Genomic DNA, 18076 nt, shown 5'->3' with positions numbered 1-18076 from the left:
TGATGATAAATAAAACCGATACTGATTGAAGGGATAAAAAAACAATGAAGCATCAGAATGAAAAATGAGACATCACGGGGCGATTTACGTAATGCCACCCACACATTTCGATAATCGATGTTGATGTAGTTGCAATAATAAAACCCTTAAATCAATTAGCTCAGCAAAGTGAGGTAAGCATCCGTAACGGCAGTCAGCAATAGAGGCACGACATCTCAGAATCTGCGGTCACGGATATTAATTATCTGGGGCAAAGATGGGGCCTCACAATGGGGGTCTCGACGTAACAAACATTCAACATCAACCATCAGACGCATTGACTTTCGCTTTTCATTTGCTTCTACCAACTATCACTCGCAATTAAACCTGTCGAGACAATAAACCATTTAAATGCGTCATTAAAAACACACGTAAAGATTTTTCTGCTCAACATTTTTTACTCATCTTTGACTTTTAATAAAATTATTTGTTATTTAATGGCACTCTTTGTGACAGCTCCTGAAGCCATTTGAAATCATATGCCAATAAAGAATAAATTATTACAGATAAATCTAGATAATTTTTTTTATTAATAAAATCGAATGTAATTAAAAGCAATTTATTAAAATTCATTTTCACAATAATTTTTAATGTAATATTATTTAATTTATTTTTTAAACAATTTTTTATTTATTTTTACTGAAAGTTTTACTTGATTAAATCACTTAATTAAAAAAAACATTCTAGTCAAAAAAAATAGAAAAAAAAATAATTTTTTTTTTTGAATGCATAATATTCTGAATCTTAACTAATCTGTCATTTCCCTTTCAAGCTAAAAAAAATGATCATTGCCTAGTGAATGGACATCAGTTTCAAATTCTCATTAGACAATGATCTAAACGTCGGAATTCTTATGATGATGTACATACAGATAAATATAGGTATACGTAAGTCGAAAGACTATCTTATAGGATTTGTATTTCAGCATCAACATCACGTCTAAACGCTTCGTGAGTCGCGTGACAGAATTGTTATGAGTTTTTATGACCAATCAATCGCCTAACCCGAGGAATATAATGGTAAATACAAATCTGGGCCAAGTCTTTTATTATCGTTTGTAAGGCACTTTACAAATATCACCGCCAACTTCATCTTGACGTTATAAAAGAATAAGTTATTTAAATAAGACACATTTTTTTAAAAATATTCCCACATCATTATTATCATGATACTTATTATTATCATTACCATCATCAGCATCAACTATCATTCAATTGCTCATCTAATTGATTCAGCACGATCAAGTCATATCTTTTAATATTATCAATCAATATTAAATTAAACAAGTAAAAAAAGAGCCTTTGTTTATTTAGATAATAAAAATTAGCATTTAATTGTTTAGTGGTATTGAAGTCATTTATAAAAGAGAAGACAACTGAGATTGGTTAATGTCTACATGAGGAACTGCAGAATCAGTAGATGATGGAGAACAAATCTGGGGCCAGGGTCAAACGCATATTCCTCCCCTACTTTTTTAATATGAGGTCGAATGTATAGACTATAGATTCCATCGTTCCTCTTCTTTAATCCCCCTACCTCTACTAGGTTTGGTAGCACTTTACAGCACATCCTCCTTGTACCTTCCGATGACTTTCTCCAAAACGACAGTCAACTATATAAGTCGCTACCACGTTGTTTGAATCATGTTAGAGCTAATCGTGACTTTGGTCCGTGAATAACTAAATTAGTATCGCGGACTCATACCTATTTCGTTGGACAGTATTTTATTGATACTGATAGTTCATTTTTTTAAGTATTATTAATATCGATTATTCATAGTATTGTGAATTATCACAACGGTGGTGAAAATGATATTTTTTAAAAAATGGGCCCACTTGGCACTTGCTGTTATTGCTACAAGTCTTACTTTACCATTGACTTTAGCTGAAGGTAAATAAACTGCTTTTTAATCAGGTGATTTTTGAGGGTGTTTCTCTGTGATTTTTGGATTGTTTCAAATTAGAACTAAACCCTGAAATTGTTCTTTTAAAGATGAAGATAAAATATTCCTAATTTATTTTTTATTATTTTTTTTCGACTAGAAAACTAGATCAGTTTATCAGAAAACTTTTATTTTAAAATTCAATAAAATTGATACTAAATTATTGCCAACTCATTTTTAGACTGACCTACAAACATTGTTTGAATAAATAATTTTTTGATTCCAAGTCGTTGAACTAAAAGATTCATTTTATTCACGAGCATTATTTAATCCTATACATAAATTTTACCATCAAGTGATGATTTGGCTGATTTAAGAAACTTTCATTTCAATAATTCACACATTATTAGTGATTTGTTTAAAATTTTCTCTAAATTTAACCGTTAACTTAAGTAACTTAAGAAAGTTGCAATTCAAAATAAATTAAAGTCAACAATAATTTTTTTTTTTTAATATTTTTCAAGAAATAAAATTAATCAACTATTCATCATTTTTATGAATTCATTATATTAACTTGAAGATAAACCTGAAGTTCAACATTTCATTCATAAGAAAATTTTCTCTTATTCAATATTTACTACAACTTTTATTAATAAAATGACACTTTTCTATTCTGAGAGATTGATAATTTAATTCAAAATTTTTTTACCATTGATAGAAATATTAAAAAAGGTTTTCACAAATCAATAAAGAGAAAATAGTTACAATATTTATAACTTATTAAGTTAATTCATCAATTCTAGTGGTGTCAAAAAAATATTGCAGTTATAAAACAGATTATAAACATCTTATAATGATTAAGATTCCCTACTTAGATTTGCTCCCTTTCAAGGTTTGATTACTTAAAGCCTTACGCTCAATAACATGAATAAACTGTGATAATCTTGATCTGTCAATTAATAGAGTGGTAAAACATTTGTTACATCTCCCGTCAATCACTGAAACAACTAATGGTTATTTAGGAAACAATGACGAGAGGAAAATATTAATGCCGAAGTGTAAGGTCGTTGAATGCCATCTCGTATTCATCTAAGTATAAAGAAACACGCGAGCATGATCCCACGGACTTTCACCTGCTGAGAGTGACAATAAACACAACTAGCGAAGAAGAGGGAATAGGGGAAAGGAAATAAGAAAGTGATGGCATCAACTCACAGCACGTTTTAGTTATTTTCCCCCTTAAGTTACCAGATTTCATTATTTACCAATTATTTCAATGGAATAAATCTCTTAACAATAATCATTTTATTACATGATTATCAATTGGTGTTATAAAAAAAGAGAAACGATCAAAAATCCGTAGAAATAAGCAATAATGAGTGAAAGTTGTATTTGAATAATTGTGTTAAATTAAAACAACTTTTTAGCACCTCTGACGGGTAGTTATTTACCGCCATCCACCAGTTATGGTACACCAAATCTTGGCACTAACTTCAGGCCCGGTGGTGGTAATGCAGCACCAACTGGTGGACGACCAGCTACTAAATATGGTCCACCATCCGGAGGCAATTTTGGAGGTAATTGGACTTCTTTAGCATAAGAAAATTTCTAAAATACTATTAATATCATAGAAATGTAAATTAAATATAACGATATTTTAAATTAATTCTTCAGGTGGATTCAGTGGAAATGCACCATCACCTAACTATGGAGCTCCAACTTCAGGTGGTCCACCTCCCTCAAGCTATGGACCTCCATCAACTGGAGTAAGTAACTTCAGCCCAAGTGTTCCTTCACCTTCCTACGGAGCACCAAGCAGTGGAGGAAGCAGCTTTGGATCAAGTGCACCATCATCTTCTTATGGAGCACCAAGCAGTGGAGGAAGTAGTTTTGGTTCTAGTGCACCTTCTTCATCTTATGGAGCACCAAGCAGTGGAGGAAGTAGCTTTGGATCAAGTGCACCATCATCTTCCTATGGAGCCCCAAGCAGTGGAGGAAGCAGCTTTGGATCTAGTGCACCATCATCTTCTTATGGAGCACCAAGCAGTGGAGGAAGTAGTTTTGGTTCTAGCGCACCTTCTTCATCTTATGGAGCACCTACTGGTGGTAGTGGTGGAGCTTATGCATTGCCATCTGCTGGAGGAAGTAGCTTCAATACTCCCTCATCATCTTACGGTGCCCCAACCAGCAACGGTAATTGATTAATTATCTAAACAATTGCTTCAAAATCTTTTTAATAAAAAAAATATTTAATGGTTATTTAATTTTATCGAAAAATCTGTAGTTCCTTCATCAAACTACGGAGCCCCAACATCTGGTGGTGGATACCAAAGCGGAGGTGGATCCGGATATCAAAGTGGTGGTGGATCTGGATACCAAAGTGGAGGTGGATCTAACTTCGGAAACGGAGGTGGTTACAGTTCAGGCAGACCTGCATCTACTTATGGAGCACCAAACCAAGGTGGATCTGGTGGTGGATACAGAGGTGGAGCTAGCGGTGGAACTCCTTCTGGAACTTATGGAGCTCCTCAAAGACCCTCTTCCAACTACGGAGCCCCCACTGGTGGAAACACCAATTTTGGAACCCCATCTGGCACGTACGGAGCTCCTCAAAGACCATCTTCCTCTTATGGAACTCCATCATTCGGAGGAAATAGTGGTGGTGGATTTAACCGACCATCTTCAAACTATGGTGCTCCATCAAGACCCACTCCTAGCTTCCAACCATCTAGACCATCTTCCACTTACGGTGCTCCATCAGGAAATGTCGGAGGTGGATCAAGTGGTGGTTTCGGTGGTAGCTTTGGCGGTGCTCCTTCTAGCTCTTATGGAGCCCCATCTAGACCTTCTTCCCAATATGGTGCACCATCTCAAGGTGGATCTGGTGGATACAGCGGGTGAGTGTTGAATTTTTTATTTCATTGAAGTATTCTTTAAGATAGATGGAAAGAAAAAAATAAATAAGAATAAATGGAGAGAAATTAATGATATAATTGAATGATTTATAGACAAGGCAGTGGATTCGGTGGTTCATCAGCCGGCGGTTATTCCGCTCCTTCCAGACCTTCCAGTCAATATGGTCCACCCGCTAGTGGTGGCAACCAAGGTTATTCCAGCGGTGGTGGCCAAAGCTATGCTAGCAACGGCGGTTATCAATACTAACTTTAAGTATTAATTGATAATTAAAAAGAGATCAATGCGATTTATTTCACATCATGCTTCGATACATGAAAGAACGATTTTTATACAATTTCCTACATATTCCATAAAATCAATATAAATAAATATTCATTGATAAGTATTTAATCATTAAAAAAAAAACAAGAAAAATGTGAAACCACACTGATGTTCAATTACGTATATCATTATGGTATACGAATTAATCAAAACCATTCGTTTTTGTATTCATCTCAAAGTTAAGAACTTATTTATTTTGTAAAAATGCTTTTTATACTAATAAAATTGCTGTAATAAAATTTTCATTTGTTTGATATTTTTTTAAAACTAATTGTTTAACAGTACCCATAAGTCATTTCTAAAAAATTACTTCATAAATATTTATCCATGTAAATAGTAAAATATTCCATTTTTCTCGATTCTGAAAACAACTTTTCACTTGAATTTCAATTAAATAAATAAACATGTCTGTTATTTTTTCTGCCTGACAGCATGTTCAAAAGCATAAATATTGATCCACAATGTTTTCCATACAATTACTTCCGATGTAAGTATTATCTGAATCTCATTTCTATTTCTTGAATATTCAAATAACGAAAAAAGTAACTAGATACCTGGAGAAGACATTCCAGCATTTTTATATCACTTCTCTCTTAGATCTAAATTAGAAAATAAATATTTCAGAAAATACCACCCATAAAAATTGATTTAAAATTTATTTTTCAATTTTTTTCCTTCCACCAATCTTCTAAAAATAACCCAGAGATTCTATCAGCGGTAAAATAAAAGTTTTCATCGAGGAAGCATTGTCAAGGATATTTTTTTTTTCAAACAATTCAAATTCACTATGTTTCACTAATTAGAAGCGACTATTTAACTTCTAAGTTATGCAGAAACCGGTTGTTCAACTTTGCTTGAAGTAGAAAAAAACCTCCCAGGAATCTCTGAGACTTACTGACGTGGTCATCAAAATTATGAATGGATTAAAAAATACTCTAAATCAAAATAATAATAAATTATTGTATAATTTTTACCATTATAAAAAATCTAAAAGAATCATTATAAAAAAATAATTCATAATTTTTTATTTATTTTATTAATTTAAATTCAAAGGATTATAAAATAAAAAACAGCCAATAGAAGTAGAGATAAAAAACTATTTAAAAATGAATAATAATGAATTATCATGAAAGCAATTTTTTAATAGTAAAATTTAGTAAACTACAGAAACAACTACTAGATAAGGTTACTCGAGCGACGTTGACGGTCTGGTCGATTTATCGATTAGCCTGGCGCAAATACCAGGGACGCATGAATAAGTAAAAGATCTTTCTATTTCTGATATAATTTAACGAAAAACAATACTAAAACTGCACACATTTACTCAGCACTCAACCCAAGTTCTTCCAGGTGAACACGAAAGCAAAATAATATAAATAAATCCATTAATACAAATAAATTGAATAATAAAACGAAATATAAAATAGTCATTACATTCCCTTTATTTTTAACATTTACCATCAACATTGTTATTATTATTATAATTATAATTATTATTATCATTCGTTCAATTATACTACATAATTATCTAAATACACACATAAAATCATATTTATTTTATGTTTATCCCAGTATTTGTTATATTACAGCGTATTTATAATTAATAATTAATTAACTATAGAATATATATTTGTTATTTTTTTGTTTTAATATATTTCGATTCTTATTAACATCATTTATTTGAATTACATATGTACTTTGTGTGATATGTAAGTTTATACAGCTACATAATACATGGTTTTTTTGTTCAACTTTCTTATATTTCACACGAGGAGCTCTCAGTACTATAAGGTAATATAAGTAACTACTTTCAAGCAGATTTCATTACCTTACGCTTATTTTTTTTTCGTCTTCCTAATTGTTTTTATTATTTCTTTTTTTCAATACTTTTATTTACCTAAATTCGTTAACGATTCACTACTTTTCATTTTACTCCACTGCTTATTCCAACAGCTTTTCTTTTTTTAATTAACTTTTATTAATAATTATTATCTAATTAACAACATAAAAAAATTATATCGGCACATTTATGATATGTATAAGTTTCAGTATGACATCGAGACATTACAAGGACTTAGATTATTAACTGCTTACTAATTACAATATTTATTGAGCTATTAACTTTGAGTTCTCCAGCACCAAGATTGTTTGAGTTTATTCTTTCCTTTAGGTAATTAACTATTTTTAGTAATTATAATAATTAAATTATCGTGGTAAGTAATTTAATAATTGAGTAATGCATAATTTTTTAAAAAATTGCATCAATAATAGCGTGTTTTTATAAATTACTTTTGATAGGAAAAAATGTTAATTGATTCTCAACAAATATCATATAATTGTATAAGTCATTTTCTTTTTTATTAATTGTTAAAAAAAATAACAAATATGTGTTGCTTATTGCAACAAGCTACAAATATTATTAGATTCAACAATTTGTTGCAAGGGAATTTTTGATTTAAAATACTTTTAAAAAAAATTAAATAAAAAAATAGAGTCGACGCAACTTTAAAAAAAATTAAGCTCTAAAATACTCAATAATAACATGATATAAAATTTTCTTACCAAATCAAATAACTCTTTGTGCAAAAACGTAATTTTACCTATAAAATAAAGTGTATTATTAAATATAATTTTTTTATTCAATAAAATATACTGAAAAATATTTAATAATCTGTACGTGTGAATATAAAAGTCTTATTTCTTTCTTATGTACTCTAAGCCTTCCATTCAGATCACCAACAACTTGACGCCATGATAACAATTTAATAGTTACAATAGTTGTTTAAAAATAGGACCTTTTAAATTAGTAACATTGATTCATACAATTTTTTGTTTTCCATCTGAAATTACATAATAGATAACTAAACATAAATATTGACATTTGAGAATTATTTGTTAGATTGATTGACACAATGATCCAACTAAAAGTAACAATATACGAATGGATGTATAACAACAATATATATATATATATATATATAATATATTTATATTTATATATACTCTATTTTACAATTATAGTTATTTATTTGTTCATATATTTTACCTTTGTATATATTTGCACATTTTTAATCATATAATATACTATATTGTAAACACAACTGCAACACTAGTCGATCCGATGACAAAATGATAGTGATTTTGGATTTTGACAAACGATATTTGTCATTAACTAGTCATAATAAATTAACATGTGCACATTTAAACAATACCTCAAAAGTGCAAAGCATTTATTGGACAAAGGGAAGAACATTCAGTCTGCAAATACAAAAGCTCTCGTATCTTACGATTCAATATATTTTTAATTCTAAATTTTGTAATTCGTTTGTCATGGAATATTACCCTCAAATTACAAGAAATAGTTATTGGGGTCGTCAGATGATATGTAATTTTTCAGGTAAACATATTATATGGCAAACAGATCGACTGCATATATATTTTTTATATTCGGATTCTATTTAAATTTACATTATATATGACTAGTTTATTTATTTGTAATATATACATTTATTAATAAATATCTGTGCAATATAAAAACAAACCAAATCACTAGGCCTAAATAGCAACGCGGTACGTTTTAGAGTTTAACGAAGCCATTCAAAAATGTGCATCTTCCATAATAGTGACGTTGATGAGGACCATCGTGTCACGAGAACCGGAAAAAGCCACGATCCTACGACTCGAGTACTAAATAGGTATATTCAACACTTGAGTACGTTGGATTTTGACTTTAATTGCATCATTTTGAACTACCTTCGAATAGGTATATATAAAAATTTAACATGCTTAAAAAATTATCTATTGTGAGAAGTTCAAGGACCACTTACATTTTCGAACATTTGCTCTTCAAATTTATTATTTTTAGATAAATTTCAAATCAATTTTTCAACTTTTTAGAAAGCTTTTTTATTCTAAAAATACTTGATAAAAAAACTACTTCAAAGTTAAATATATGAAAAAATTTACGGGCTTGAATATTTGTCATTTTATTTTAGTAATAAAAAAGTAGAAATAAATTTTATTAAATATTGTGCTTTACTTACTTTTGTATGAGTGGAAGGAAAAGAGATCAAAATATATTTAGAAATGAAAGGTACTGAAGTAGTTGAATAAATAAAATATTTCTTTAAAAAAATATTATGTAAGTGGTACTTCTGAAAATAAAAAGATTTGTTGAAACAAATCTAAAATAGACATAAAAAACGACCGCGTTACTGTACTTATTGTTGGTCACAGCTTGTGATCATGGAACCAGGTAACTTAAAAGGCAGTACTGGACTGCGGCTGACGAAGGGAATTAGTTGTATGAGGTGCAGGATGAGCAGCAGTCCCACCTCCACCACCTATCACAGCTCCACCAACGTTAGCCGTGGGCCCAACTGCCCCATAGTCCGGTTCCATGTCATAGTCCGGCTCGAGCGCTGGATTGACTCGTCCGTTCGATTCATCTTTACTACCATAAAGCCTGCCAGCTCCAGCAGCAAGAACTGCCATTTGTTCGCCTTCCACTGGATCAGGACCCACCCTCTCAACGTCATCTGGTATATTAACTACACATCTGAAGACGTCATAACCTGGAGCTAATCTTCCAGTCAAGAAAACCACCTGAGTCGCATAAGACACACCGATAAGGGTAATAAGAGACAGCAACATGGCTACTGTTCTGAATGGGAATAATTGTACTTGATTGACTTCATCGAATCCTGGATAATGTATCAATGCTGGAAGACCTATCATAGACTCGCCACCTGATAATCTAACCATAAGTGCTATTATGTATGCTGATAAGCTGCCATAAGTATTGCAATAATCCTTGAAATGTACGACCATCAGGAGCTGAGGGAACAGGATCACGTAGACCAAGTCTGAGCACATGGCCCATAAACCATAGATGGATGGAATAGTTAAAGCCATTATTGTACTTAAAACACCAACTATGGCTATACCTACTCTCATCACCCAGATTATCTCCATCTCTGAAGCCTAAATTTGTCACAGCCATTAATTAGGCTGCTGAAAGATCAACAATTGATAAAAACTTACCCTTTGACGGAAAATCAGCTTGTAGATGTTCCTGGCAAACATTGAACTGGCTGATAAGATGCTGCTATCAGCAGATGACATGACTGCAGCAGACACAGCACCAAGACCAAAGAATGACACAAAATCAGGTGTTAGGTACTGCAGCACCATTGGTAGAATCATACTGGTTTGAGCTTCCCCAAGTGGATATGGACCTGAATATGCAGTTTCATTCCAAGCTGCAACAGAGATGAATGTTTTCATAGTGTTAATGATGATAACAGCTAAAACTTTTATCGAAAATATTTTCACTTGATGTAGATGTTTATACAAGATCTGAAATTAGTTCCGGATGTGTTGTATATTTACGTTTGCTATCGAGTAGCATTACCAACGCCTCCCTCACTCGAGACAAGCCACATGTTGGGATCTCACGGTATTGTATTCCGCGGTAAGCTACAACCCCACTCTATTGGAGCCCTTTGCAAGTTCAACCCTCGTTGCATCCTTTTCTTTTCGCTTCACATTGTAAATACCACCAGCGGCTCCACCAAATGTCAAGTAGCTGCCTACGATGCGAAGTTCAATACTCACCCTCAGCGTTGTAAGGGTCGGAGGTGAACCAGGACTAATTTAATCTCTCTCTAGGCTATACGGGATACTCATCGCTCAACAAACTCAGAGAATAATAACTTATAAATACTTCATTTTTGTTGGTAAATGAATTATTTATGTAAAATGTGCCTTAACGAATGGAAAAAAATTGAGATGGAAGTGAAGTAGAAATTTAGGGGAAACTGGAGTTAAATACAAGATTTTTTAATTCCAAGATTCAATGTCGTTATTTTCAAGGATAAATTCTACTTTACAAAAGCTTTGAAAGAAGAAATGTTTAAAATGTGTTTTATGGAATGAATATACTTCAGTAGACATACATCTAATGAAATCTGTCAGCAAAAAGAATCTTATCAAAATAGATTAATGCCTTTAATCTCATCAAATATGTGCTGATTAATTTTAATTTGATGTAAGTAAATTTTGATTGACAGTAAAAATATGTTGAATTTATTCAAACTGTAAAAGAATTTTTTTAACTCAAAGCAATTTTGTTATTGCAATCATTTTTGCCATGAATTTTTTTTTAATTCAATTTTTCAATAATTCACTTTTATAATCCAGTGATTCAAACATCAAAAAATATATTGATAAAAGCAGATAAAAAAATTTTATACTACAATGGCATTTTTTTAATTCAACTAATAGTCAGTTCGACCTGATAAATTATTGATTTCAAATTTTAGAAATGGAATTTTTTTCGAAGTGATTGATAATATCATCAATCTCCAGCAACATTTATGTAATTAATAAAAAAATTATTATTTTATTTTTTTTTACAACAAATATGCACAGTAAGTATTACTAAACCACCATGACACGAAATTCCTAAAATAATTAACTTTCTATTATCTACTTCTCATCGCCATAAAACTAGGAAACAATTCAATCTTTCAAGCAATTGTTCAGAAAACTATTGAAACTGTGACCTGTATACCATTTAAAATAGTAATGATTACAATGCACTTTTCTCTATGTAAAAAGGGAAAGCATTTTCTCTATTCTCTTCTACTGAACAACATTATTATTTTTAAATCATCAACTAATATTATATTTGACCCTAGTTTGCCCTTAACATTCATACAAAAGAAATAAACACTTACGAGTAGCTTTGGCAATAGCACCAATCAGGACTGGGGGAATGGCCATCAAGATGCATCCTGCAGCGGCGACGTAGCTGAGCAGTTGTGCTCTGCCGGCAGTCTTTGATGACAGAACTCGTTGGAAGTACACTTGCCACGGTATTCCACCAAAAACTAATAAGAGACCATAGTCTATATAAGACCAATATTCTTCAGATGGAATTTGGCCAATCCAGTCGACATTCATTGAACTTAACGGCTCGACTATAGGGTTCATCCAGGCGAAGGGAATACACATCCACTGTGAAAAGGAGAAAGACATGTAAGAACTCATAACAAAAAGGGGACTTGAATGGCAGTCGAAAAAAAGGTATGAAAATTGAAAAGGGCGCGAGCTACATGTAATGTAGTGAATGACTTTGTAAGGTTTTCGTCGCTCTAAGGGGAACAAATCGGAACATATTGTCACGACTTTTCGGATCATTTAATTACTACTATTTTGGCCTTAAAGAATTCCTAAGGATTCCTATGATATTTTTTTTAGAACAGATCTTTCAATCCGGATTATCTAAAATTGATTTATGGATAAAAATTGAATAAATGTCAGGTCTGTCAATAGTTACCAATCCAATAAAGATGCAGAACAACTGAATGACGTCTGTGTAAGCAACGGCATAAAGTCCTCCAAATAAAGTATAGAATACTGCGATGCAGGCGCTGAATATAATCGAATGGGTGTGGTCCATGTCAATAATTACTGCAATTGTAGCACCAAGTGCTGCAAGAATTCCAGCTGCCCAGAATACTTCACCACATAGTGCTGGTAAAAATAGTAATCCACCCATTCGCTCTCCAAATGCATCCTGGAGAGGATCCAACATCGTGATGTACCCCTGCTGACGCATCTTGTTTGCAAAGAATATTCCACCTGGTGTACCAAAAAAGACATGTTGTGAAAATACTAGAGTTGAGTTTGCCAGAGGTATTGTTTGATTATCAAATGCTGATGGGAAGAAATCATTTACCAAAAACTAGACTGAGAGCATAACCAAATGGTGCTTGGCACCAGACTAGACCCTTGGTGTAAATTATTTCAGCAGTGCCGTTGATGTAACCACCACCGACCCAAGTGGCTGTCATAGTGAAGATCCCCACGAATAAACCAATGGAACGCCCTGCCAGCATAACTTCTTCTTCTGAATCATTTCCCGCTTCTTTTTTTCTTGCTGCCCATATTCCTACGCCTAAAATTAGGACGTAGAACAGACCAATTGATACTACACCCGCGATATTTATCATTTTTGGTGTTGTATGATCAATAGGTGTCAATGCCAAATCGTGAAGACGAAGATCCGGAAGGTTTTGTACACGATCTGATTGCAGAACGTTTGAAAATCTGAACGAAAAGAAAAAAAAATTTTGTTCAGTTATCTGTTTTATTATTCATGTTATTAAAGAATTATTGTTAATTCTATAGTTGGAACATAGTATGTTTCGAAATAACTATAGTCACAGTTTTAAAATAAAACGTTTGAAACAACTTCCCGATCAATATTTATAATTCAACCAACATGGCGTGTAACGAAGCATGAGAACTTGAAAGACTCTCAACTTTCATACATGGTAGTTTTTATGCAGTTTTTTTTTTTAATTTTATATTTTAATGACCATCAATTTATTTATGTCTTTGAATTAAAAAAGTTTTTTTGATCAATAAAAAAAAAAGAAAATAGTCATTGATGATCAGCTTACAAATTCTAGTGATGTAAGCTAAAGTACAGTCGAACTTCAACAACCCAATCTAGAAATGAATCCAGAAATTTATTACTTTTCTAGACTTTGAAGGATTTCAAACTTTATTTTGATGGAATAAAATAATTTTCTAAGTTTGAGATAGAAAAGTTACAACTTTCTATGAAAAAAAAAAAAAAATTAGATATGATAATAAAGATGTTTTAAAATGACTTTAAGTATAAGTATGTGTTGGAGAAACATAATAGCAGTGGTATTTATTGACCAAGGAGTTCATTCATTGAAGAAAAAACTTAATGTTCCAAGTGAATACTTTATTAATGCAACCCCAAGTGAACGTTTATTGAAATTTAATACCTAGTTTACTTGATTGAGGTCAATTTCGATCAGTTCATCTTAAATTCAGATACTTCTAACATAATTCACGTCTCTCTATTTACGAAATAGCTACCATTATATGAATAGTCCCAAGTGTCAAGAATAAATTTAAATTCAAATTTTGTACAAAATATTTTGCCATATTATTATTCCTCAATGATACAATGTAATCATTTTAAGCTTTTCTTATAAACTGAAAAAAAAAAATTACAACTTAATAATTTTAATTCAAATATTTGAAGTTTAATAAAAATATTTTTATCATTCATTGATTCTAGGGTTTATCCCCTTATGATAATGAATGCGAGTTCTAGGCCAACTATGAGGACACAATTAACACTAATAATAAAATTTCCACCAAAGAGAGAGCTTTGTTATAAAATAGGGAGGTATAGGATTGATAAAGGAAGAAAATTACCTTTGTAAACTGCGCGGGGTACAATCACGCAACAGTGGGGGACAACCTCACACAGGCAGCGGCGGCATATCTTGAAGACGGCCCTTAAGGACAGCTGATGACACCGATGGACTCAAATTTGGGGGGCAGCAATCACCCCACCGTAGCGAGGTCTTCTGGGAGGGGCTATTCCTTGTCCTAAACGCGAGGCCGCCCATGGGCGCTGATGGCCATTGATTTCCACCCAACTCTTTGGATCCGCTGAACCCGCGAACCCCCTTCTTGGTGAATCAGACACCAATCTATTTTAATAATTTTTTAAGCTTGACCTGCTTCTGATGCTTCCTGCAAGCAATCGACTGAAAATTTACCTGCTATCGCTTCACGTTAATACTCTTATCAACTCTAGCATCATCAGAATATGATATTAATCTTTATATCGCTAATCTATCTCATAAAGGTCGCGTCAGAACCCAAGATTGATAGGATCGGCAGTAATTAAGAGTTAATTAAGCAAAGCAGTCTATATATATACATATATCGTTAATTGATACATATATCTTATTTATAACTAATTATTCAAGTAAAAAGGGATGGAGATTAAAAATGACTTACAGATCAGCAGGTTACAACTAGCGATTTTATCACGAAGCCACGACGACCGTGGGATCACTGAGCAATCACAAGTTTGTTGAAAAATTTTATCATCATCATACCAAGTATTTAAACAAACTTCAAATTTGACAGTGTTTCAACACACGTTTTATAAAATGCTATTTAATGATTTGAATTTTAATTATAAACTATTATTTCACGTAATAATTCTGTGGTCGTCGCCGGTCGTCGGAGCGACGTGATCACGACGTACCTTACGTCGCGGTGACCTCCCCGCACTGAAGGCACTTAGTGGGTCGTCTGGTGGCAAAGAGAATCCTTCACGAGAGGGGAAACTACTACACGGTAGTTATCGATTTCCACCCCGTGACGTCACTGCCAAAGGGGTGCGTCCTCGGAGTCAATCTCCCACTCAAGAGCACCACCGGGTCCTCGTTGAACAGCTCGACTATCTGGAGGCGTGGACTTGCAATATTTGTATTTTGAGCTTGCGCTGTTTTAGCACGATCGTCGCGACGTCTTGTGGTTAGATAGATAGATAACATCACAAAAAAAGCTTCCCACTCTTCCGTACAAATAATTCATCATTTGGAATTTGATGCTGGGTCCAAAAAGGGTCAATGACCTCTCGTTTGCAAAAAGAACATGTTCATTTTATTTTTTATCTCTGTATCTTTATTGAGACTGTTCATCCCCATTTTACAGAAAATTAGGTTCATTCTGGATGAACTTCCATTCTGAGAATGAGAATTAACGATTTTCGTAGTATCTAAATATAAATATAGGAAGGTAAGTACTTCAATAAAAGAGTTTATTAAAAAATCAAATAGAAATGAATTGTTGATAAGATGTTAGATAGGATAAGACATAATTTAGAAGCAAATAGACATGAAATTTAGGTGTTTTTTTTTTATTGATTACAGTTAATATTATAAATAAGTATTGATAATCAATATTTTATAATTAAATATCGATATTTAGACAGGGTCACTAACAAAGTCATTTTTATTTGGTTACCCTAGTAAGGACAGCGTCACTTGGTACATTTACCTTACCTATTTTATTTCCAAGTGGTTTTATCAATGTAATAGATTGTATATAGCTTGTAGTATTTTATTTATATCAACAATTGTGCTTTGAGGGAAATCATATTCCATGTCGCGATAAATAGAAATAAATAGCTCATGACATTTTCATGCTACAGAGTTTAATAACACCACTTGAAACAATTGTAAAATTTTTTTTTTATTAAAAACTATGAAATTCTCGTGAATTATTATTGAATTGAATTTAGAAACAAATATATCAGCTACCTAGAATTTTTGAGAGATAAATATTTTTTTCTAAAAATAAATAATAAAACACGAATCCAATTAAAATAAATCAGAGTAAGCCGATTCGAAAATTGTACTAACGATTACATGATAATTTTCAGTGTCAAAGAGTCAAGTCCACTCACATATCGACTAAAAAATTGCCACGTGTCAGGTGAAGTACCCATGATATAATGGGCACGTGCGTGGGATATCAAGATACCGTCTGAAATGCGTGTTGGATTGCTGGCGTGATATACATATACACAAAAGGATATAAAAGGTCGAGTCCTTCATTGAAGTTCAATTGTTGTATCGTGTTTTTAGGTGTACATACAAATAATAGTTGAACAAAAAAACAGCTTTCGAACTTCATAATTATAATTATATGGTAACACTCTTTATTTTAAAACAATCCATCATACAATATCAATATTATGGTTTTAATTAAGTAGTATTACAATGACAAGTATGGATTATTTTTAATAATTATAATCTTCTGTAAATAATTGCATCGTTTTAACTGTAGATATCAAGTTACATGTATGACTGAATTCTTGCAATTTGTTGATTTTATTCGCAGGGTATACACTGGCCTGCTCCACCAAATGAAAGGACGCATTGAGATTCACCCTTTGGAAACAGAAAAAAATATATTGGACCCGTTTTTATTGCATTAATAACAATAACAGTAGTCTGTGATAAAAAAGATTTTTTAACTAAAATTATCATTTAAATTAAATCTTCAATCACATGTAAATCTTTAAAGTATTATTTTAAACTATCATAATATTGGTTTCAATTTGCAAAAAAAAAATATCTTTTATTTCAGAAAAGCTTGGTTTTAAATATAACAAAGGATAGGATATAATATTCTATCTATGTTTCATCACTGCCTAGTCTATTATTTACAACAAACTTGTTAACAATGCAGCAACTTGTAAAGATTAATTAAGAAGCATAAAAAGACTCACAGCATTGAATAATTGTCCACTTGGGCAATCTTTAACAGTGCCAACTCCATTTGAACAAGCGAGATATTGTGCACAGTTTGGAGGATAAGTAAAATTCCTCACTTCACCTTCTAGGCAATTCTTATATTCACAATTAGGATGTCTTCTAATACTTTTTCTTGGTATGGCATACGTTATTACAACTAAGGCACACAATAATATCAGTAAGTACTTCATTTTTATCTGAAACAATGAAGAAGAAAAAAATAATGATTAATAAATTATATTTTTAAATGTTTATTAGTTATTATTTTCAATGAATTCATGATTACAATTTAAATATAACTATTTTTCTTATTTAGAATTAATTTACAAAAATAAGAAGCAATGATATTAAATCATTAAGCCTACTTGAATATCAATCAACTAGTAAAATTACGATGTACGAATATCTTTTATATCTATTCAACAACCATAAAATTATAATACTGTTTATTTAAGTTGTCAGAAATTGAACATTTGTAAAATATATTTAATCTTCATGGCATTATAATTATGGCCTTAAGTATTTGTATTAAGATTCTTCAATAAGATCTTAATTAACGTAGAATTAAAAGGTATTTTCTATTATGTGATTCTTAATGATTATGCAGCATATATTTATTTACATAAGATATTGATAGTCATTAAAAAGAATTTTTTAAGTTCTACTTAAAAATAAAAATTATTTAGTTCTATTGAGGAAAGATAAATAAGATCATAGAATACAATCACAGCGAGTGTATTCGTAA

At 31.8% G+C, this 18076-nt stretch overlaps 2 protein-coding genes across 4 annotated transcripts; one reads left to right on the top strand and one right to left on the bottom strand.

Annotated features, from left to right (window-relative positions):
- Window positions 1-1679: 1679 nt before the first annotated feature.
- LOC118065599 (pro-resilin-like) lies at window positions 1680-5337 on the top strand. The gene is made up of 5 exons (XM_035080984.1): window positions 1680-1929; window positions 3349-3498; window positions 3596-4114; window positions 4206-4818; window positions 4930-5337. Exons 1-5 carry the CDS (start codon window positions 1848-1850, stop codon window positions 5081-5083), a joined length of 1518 nt encoding a protein of 505 aa, XP_034936875.1. The 5' UTR covers window positions 1680-1847; the 3' UTR covers window positions 5084-5337.
- Window positions 5338-6732: 1395 nt separating this feature from the next.
- ChT (choline transporter) lies at window positions 6733-15395 on the bottom strand. 3 transcript variants are annotated; one of them, XM_035080970.1, is made up of 7 exons: window positions 15020-15395; window positions 14426-14763; window positions 12903-13273; window positions 12501-12805; window positions 11899-12178; window positions 10202-10419; window positions 6733-10141 (listed from the first exon to the last, which is right to left on the bottom strand). In XM_035080970.1, the coding sequence occupies exons 3-7, from the start codon at window positions 13174-13176 to the stop codon at window positions 9419-9421; spliced, it is 1800 nt and encodes a 599-aa protein (XP_034936861.1). In that variant the 5' UTR covers window positions 13177-13273; window positions 14426-14763; window positions 15020-15395; the 3' UTR covers window positions 6733-9418. The 3 variants fall into 3 exon arrangements, with proteins under 3 accessions (XP_034936861.1, XP_034936860.1, XP_034936863.1); XM_035080969.1 differs by having other exon boundaries at window positions 14426-14749; XM_035080972.1 differs by having other exon boundaries at window positions 14426-14749; window positions 15273-15383.
- Window positions 15396-18076: the final 2681 nt, after the last annotated feature.

The sequence above is a fragment of the Chelonus insularis genome, unplaced genomic scaffold (assembly GCF_013357705.1).
Source record: "Chelonus insularis isolate UGA/USDA-ARS -01 unplaced genomic scaffold, ASM1335770v1 contig_317_pilon, whole genome shotgun sequence".
Classification (NCBI taxonomy): domain Eukaryota; kingdom Metazoa; phylum Arthropoda; class Insecta; order Hymenoptera; family Braconidae; genus Chelonus; species Chelonus insularis.
Note: the sequence above shows the minus strand (reverse complement) of the source record. Positions and strands in the feature narration are given on the sequence as shown.

Bases quoted from the DNA above. Each gene is read 5' to 3' on its own strand.
- LOC118065599 (XM_035080984.1), top strand. From the start codon at position 1,848: ATGATATTTTTTAAAAAATGGGCCCACTTGGCACTTGCTGTTATTGCT. The intron at 1,930-3,348 runs GTAAATAAACTG...ACAACTTTTTAG, and splicing joins ACCATTGACTTTAGCTGAAG to CACCTCTGACGGGTAGTTAT. The intron at 4,819-4,929 runs GTGAGTGTTGAA...AATGATTTATAG, and splicing joins GGATCTGGTGGATACAGCGG to ACAAGGCAGTGGATTCGGTG.
- ChT (XM_035080970.1), bottom strand. From the start codon at position 13,176: ATGATAAATATCGCGGGTGTAGTATCAATTGGTCTGTTCTACGTCCTA. The intron at 12,179-12,500 runs GTAACTATTGAC...TCCTTTTCACAG, and splicing joins TCTGCATCTTTATTGGATTG to TGGATGTGTATTCCCTTCGC. The intron at 10,420-11,898 runs GTAAGTGTTTAT...TCTCTGTTGCAG, and splicing joins TGCTATTGCCAAAGCTACTC to CTTGGAATGAAACTGCATAT.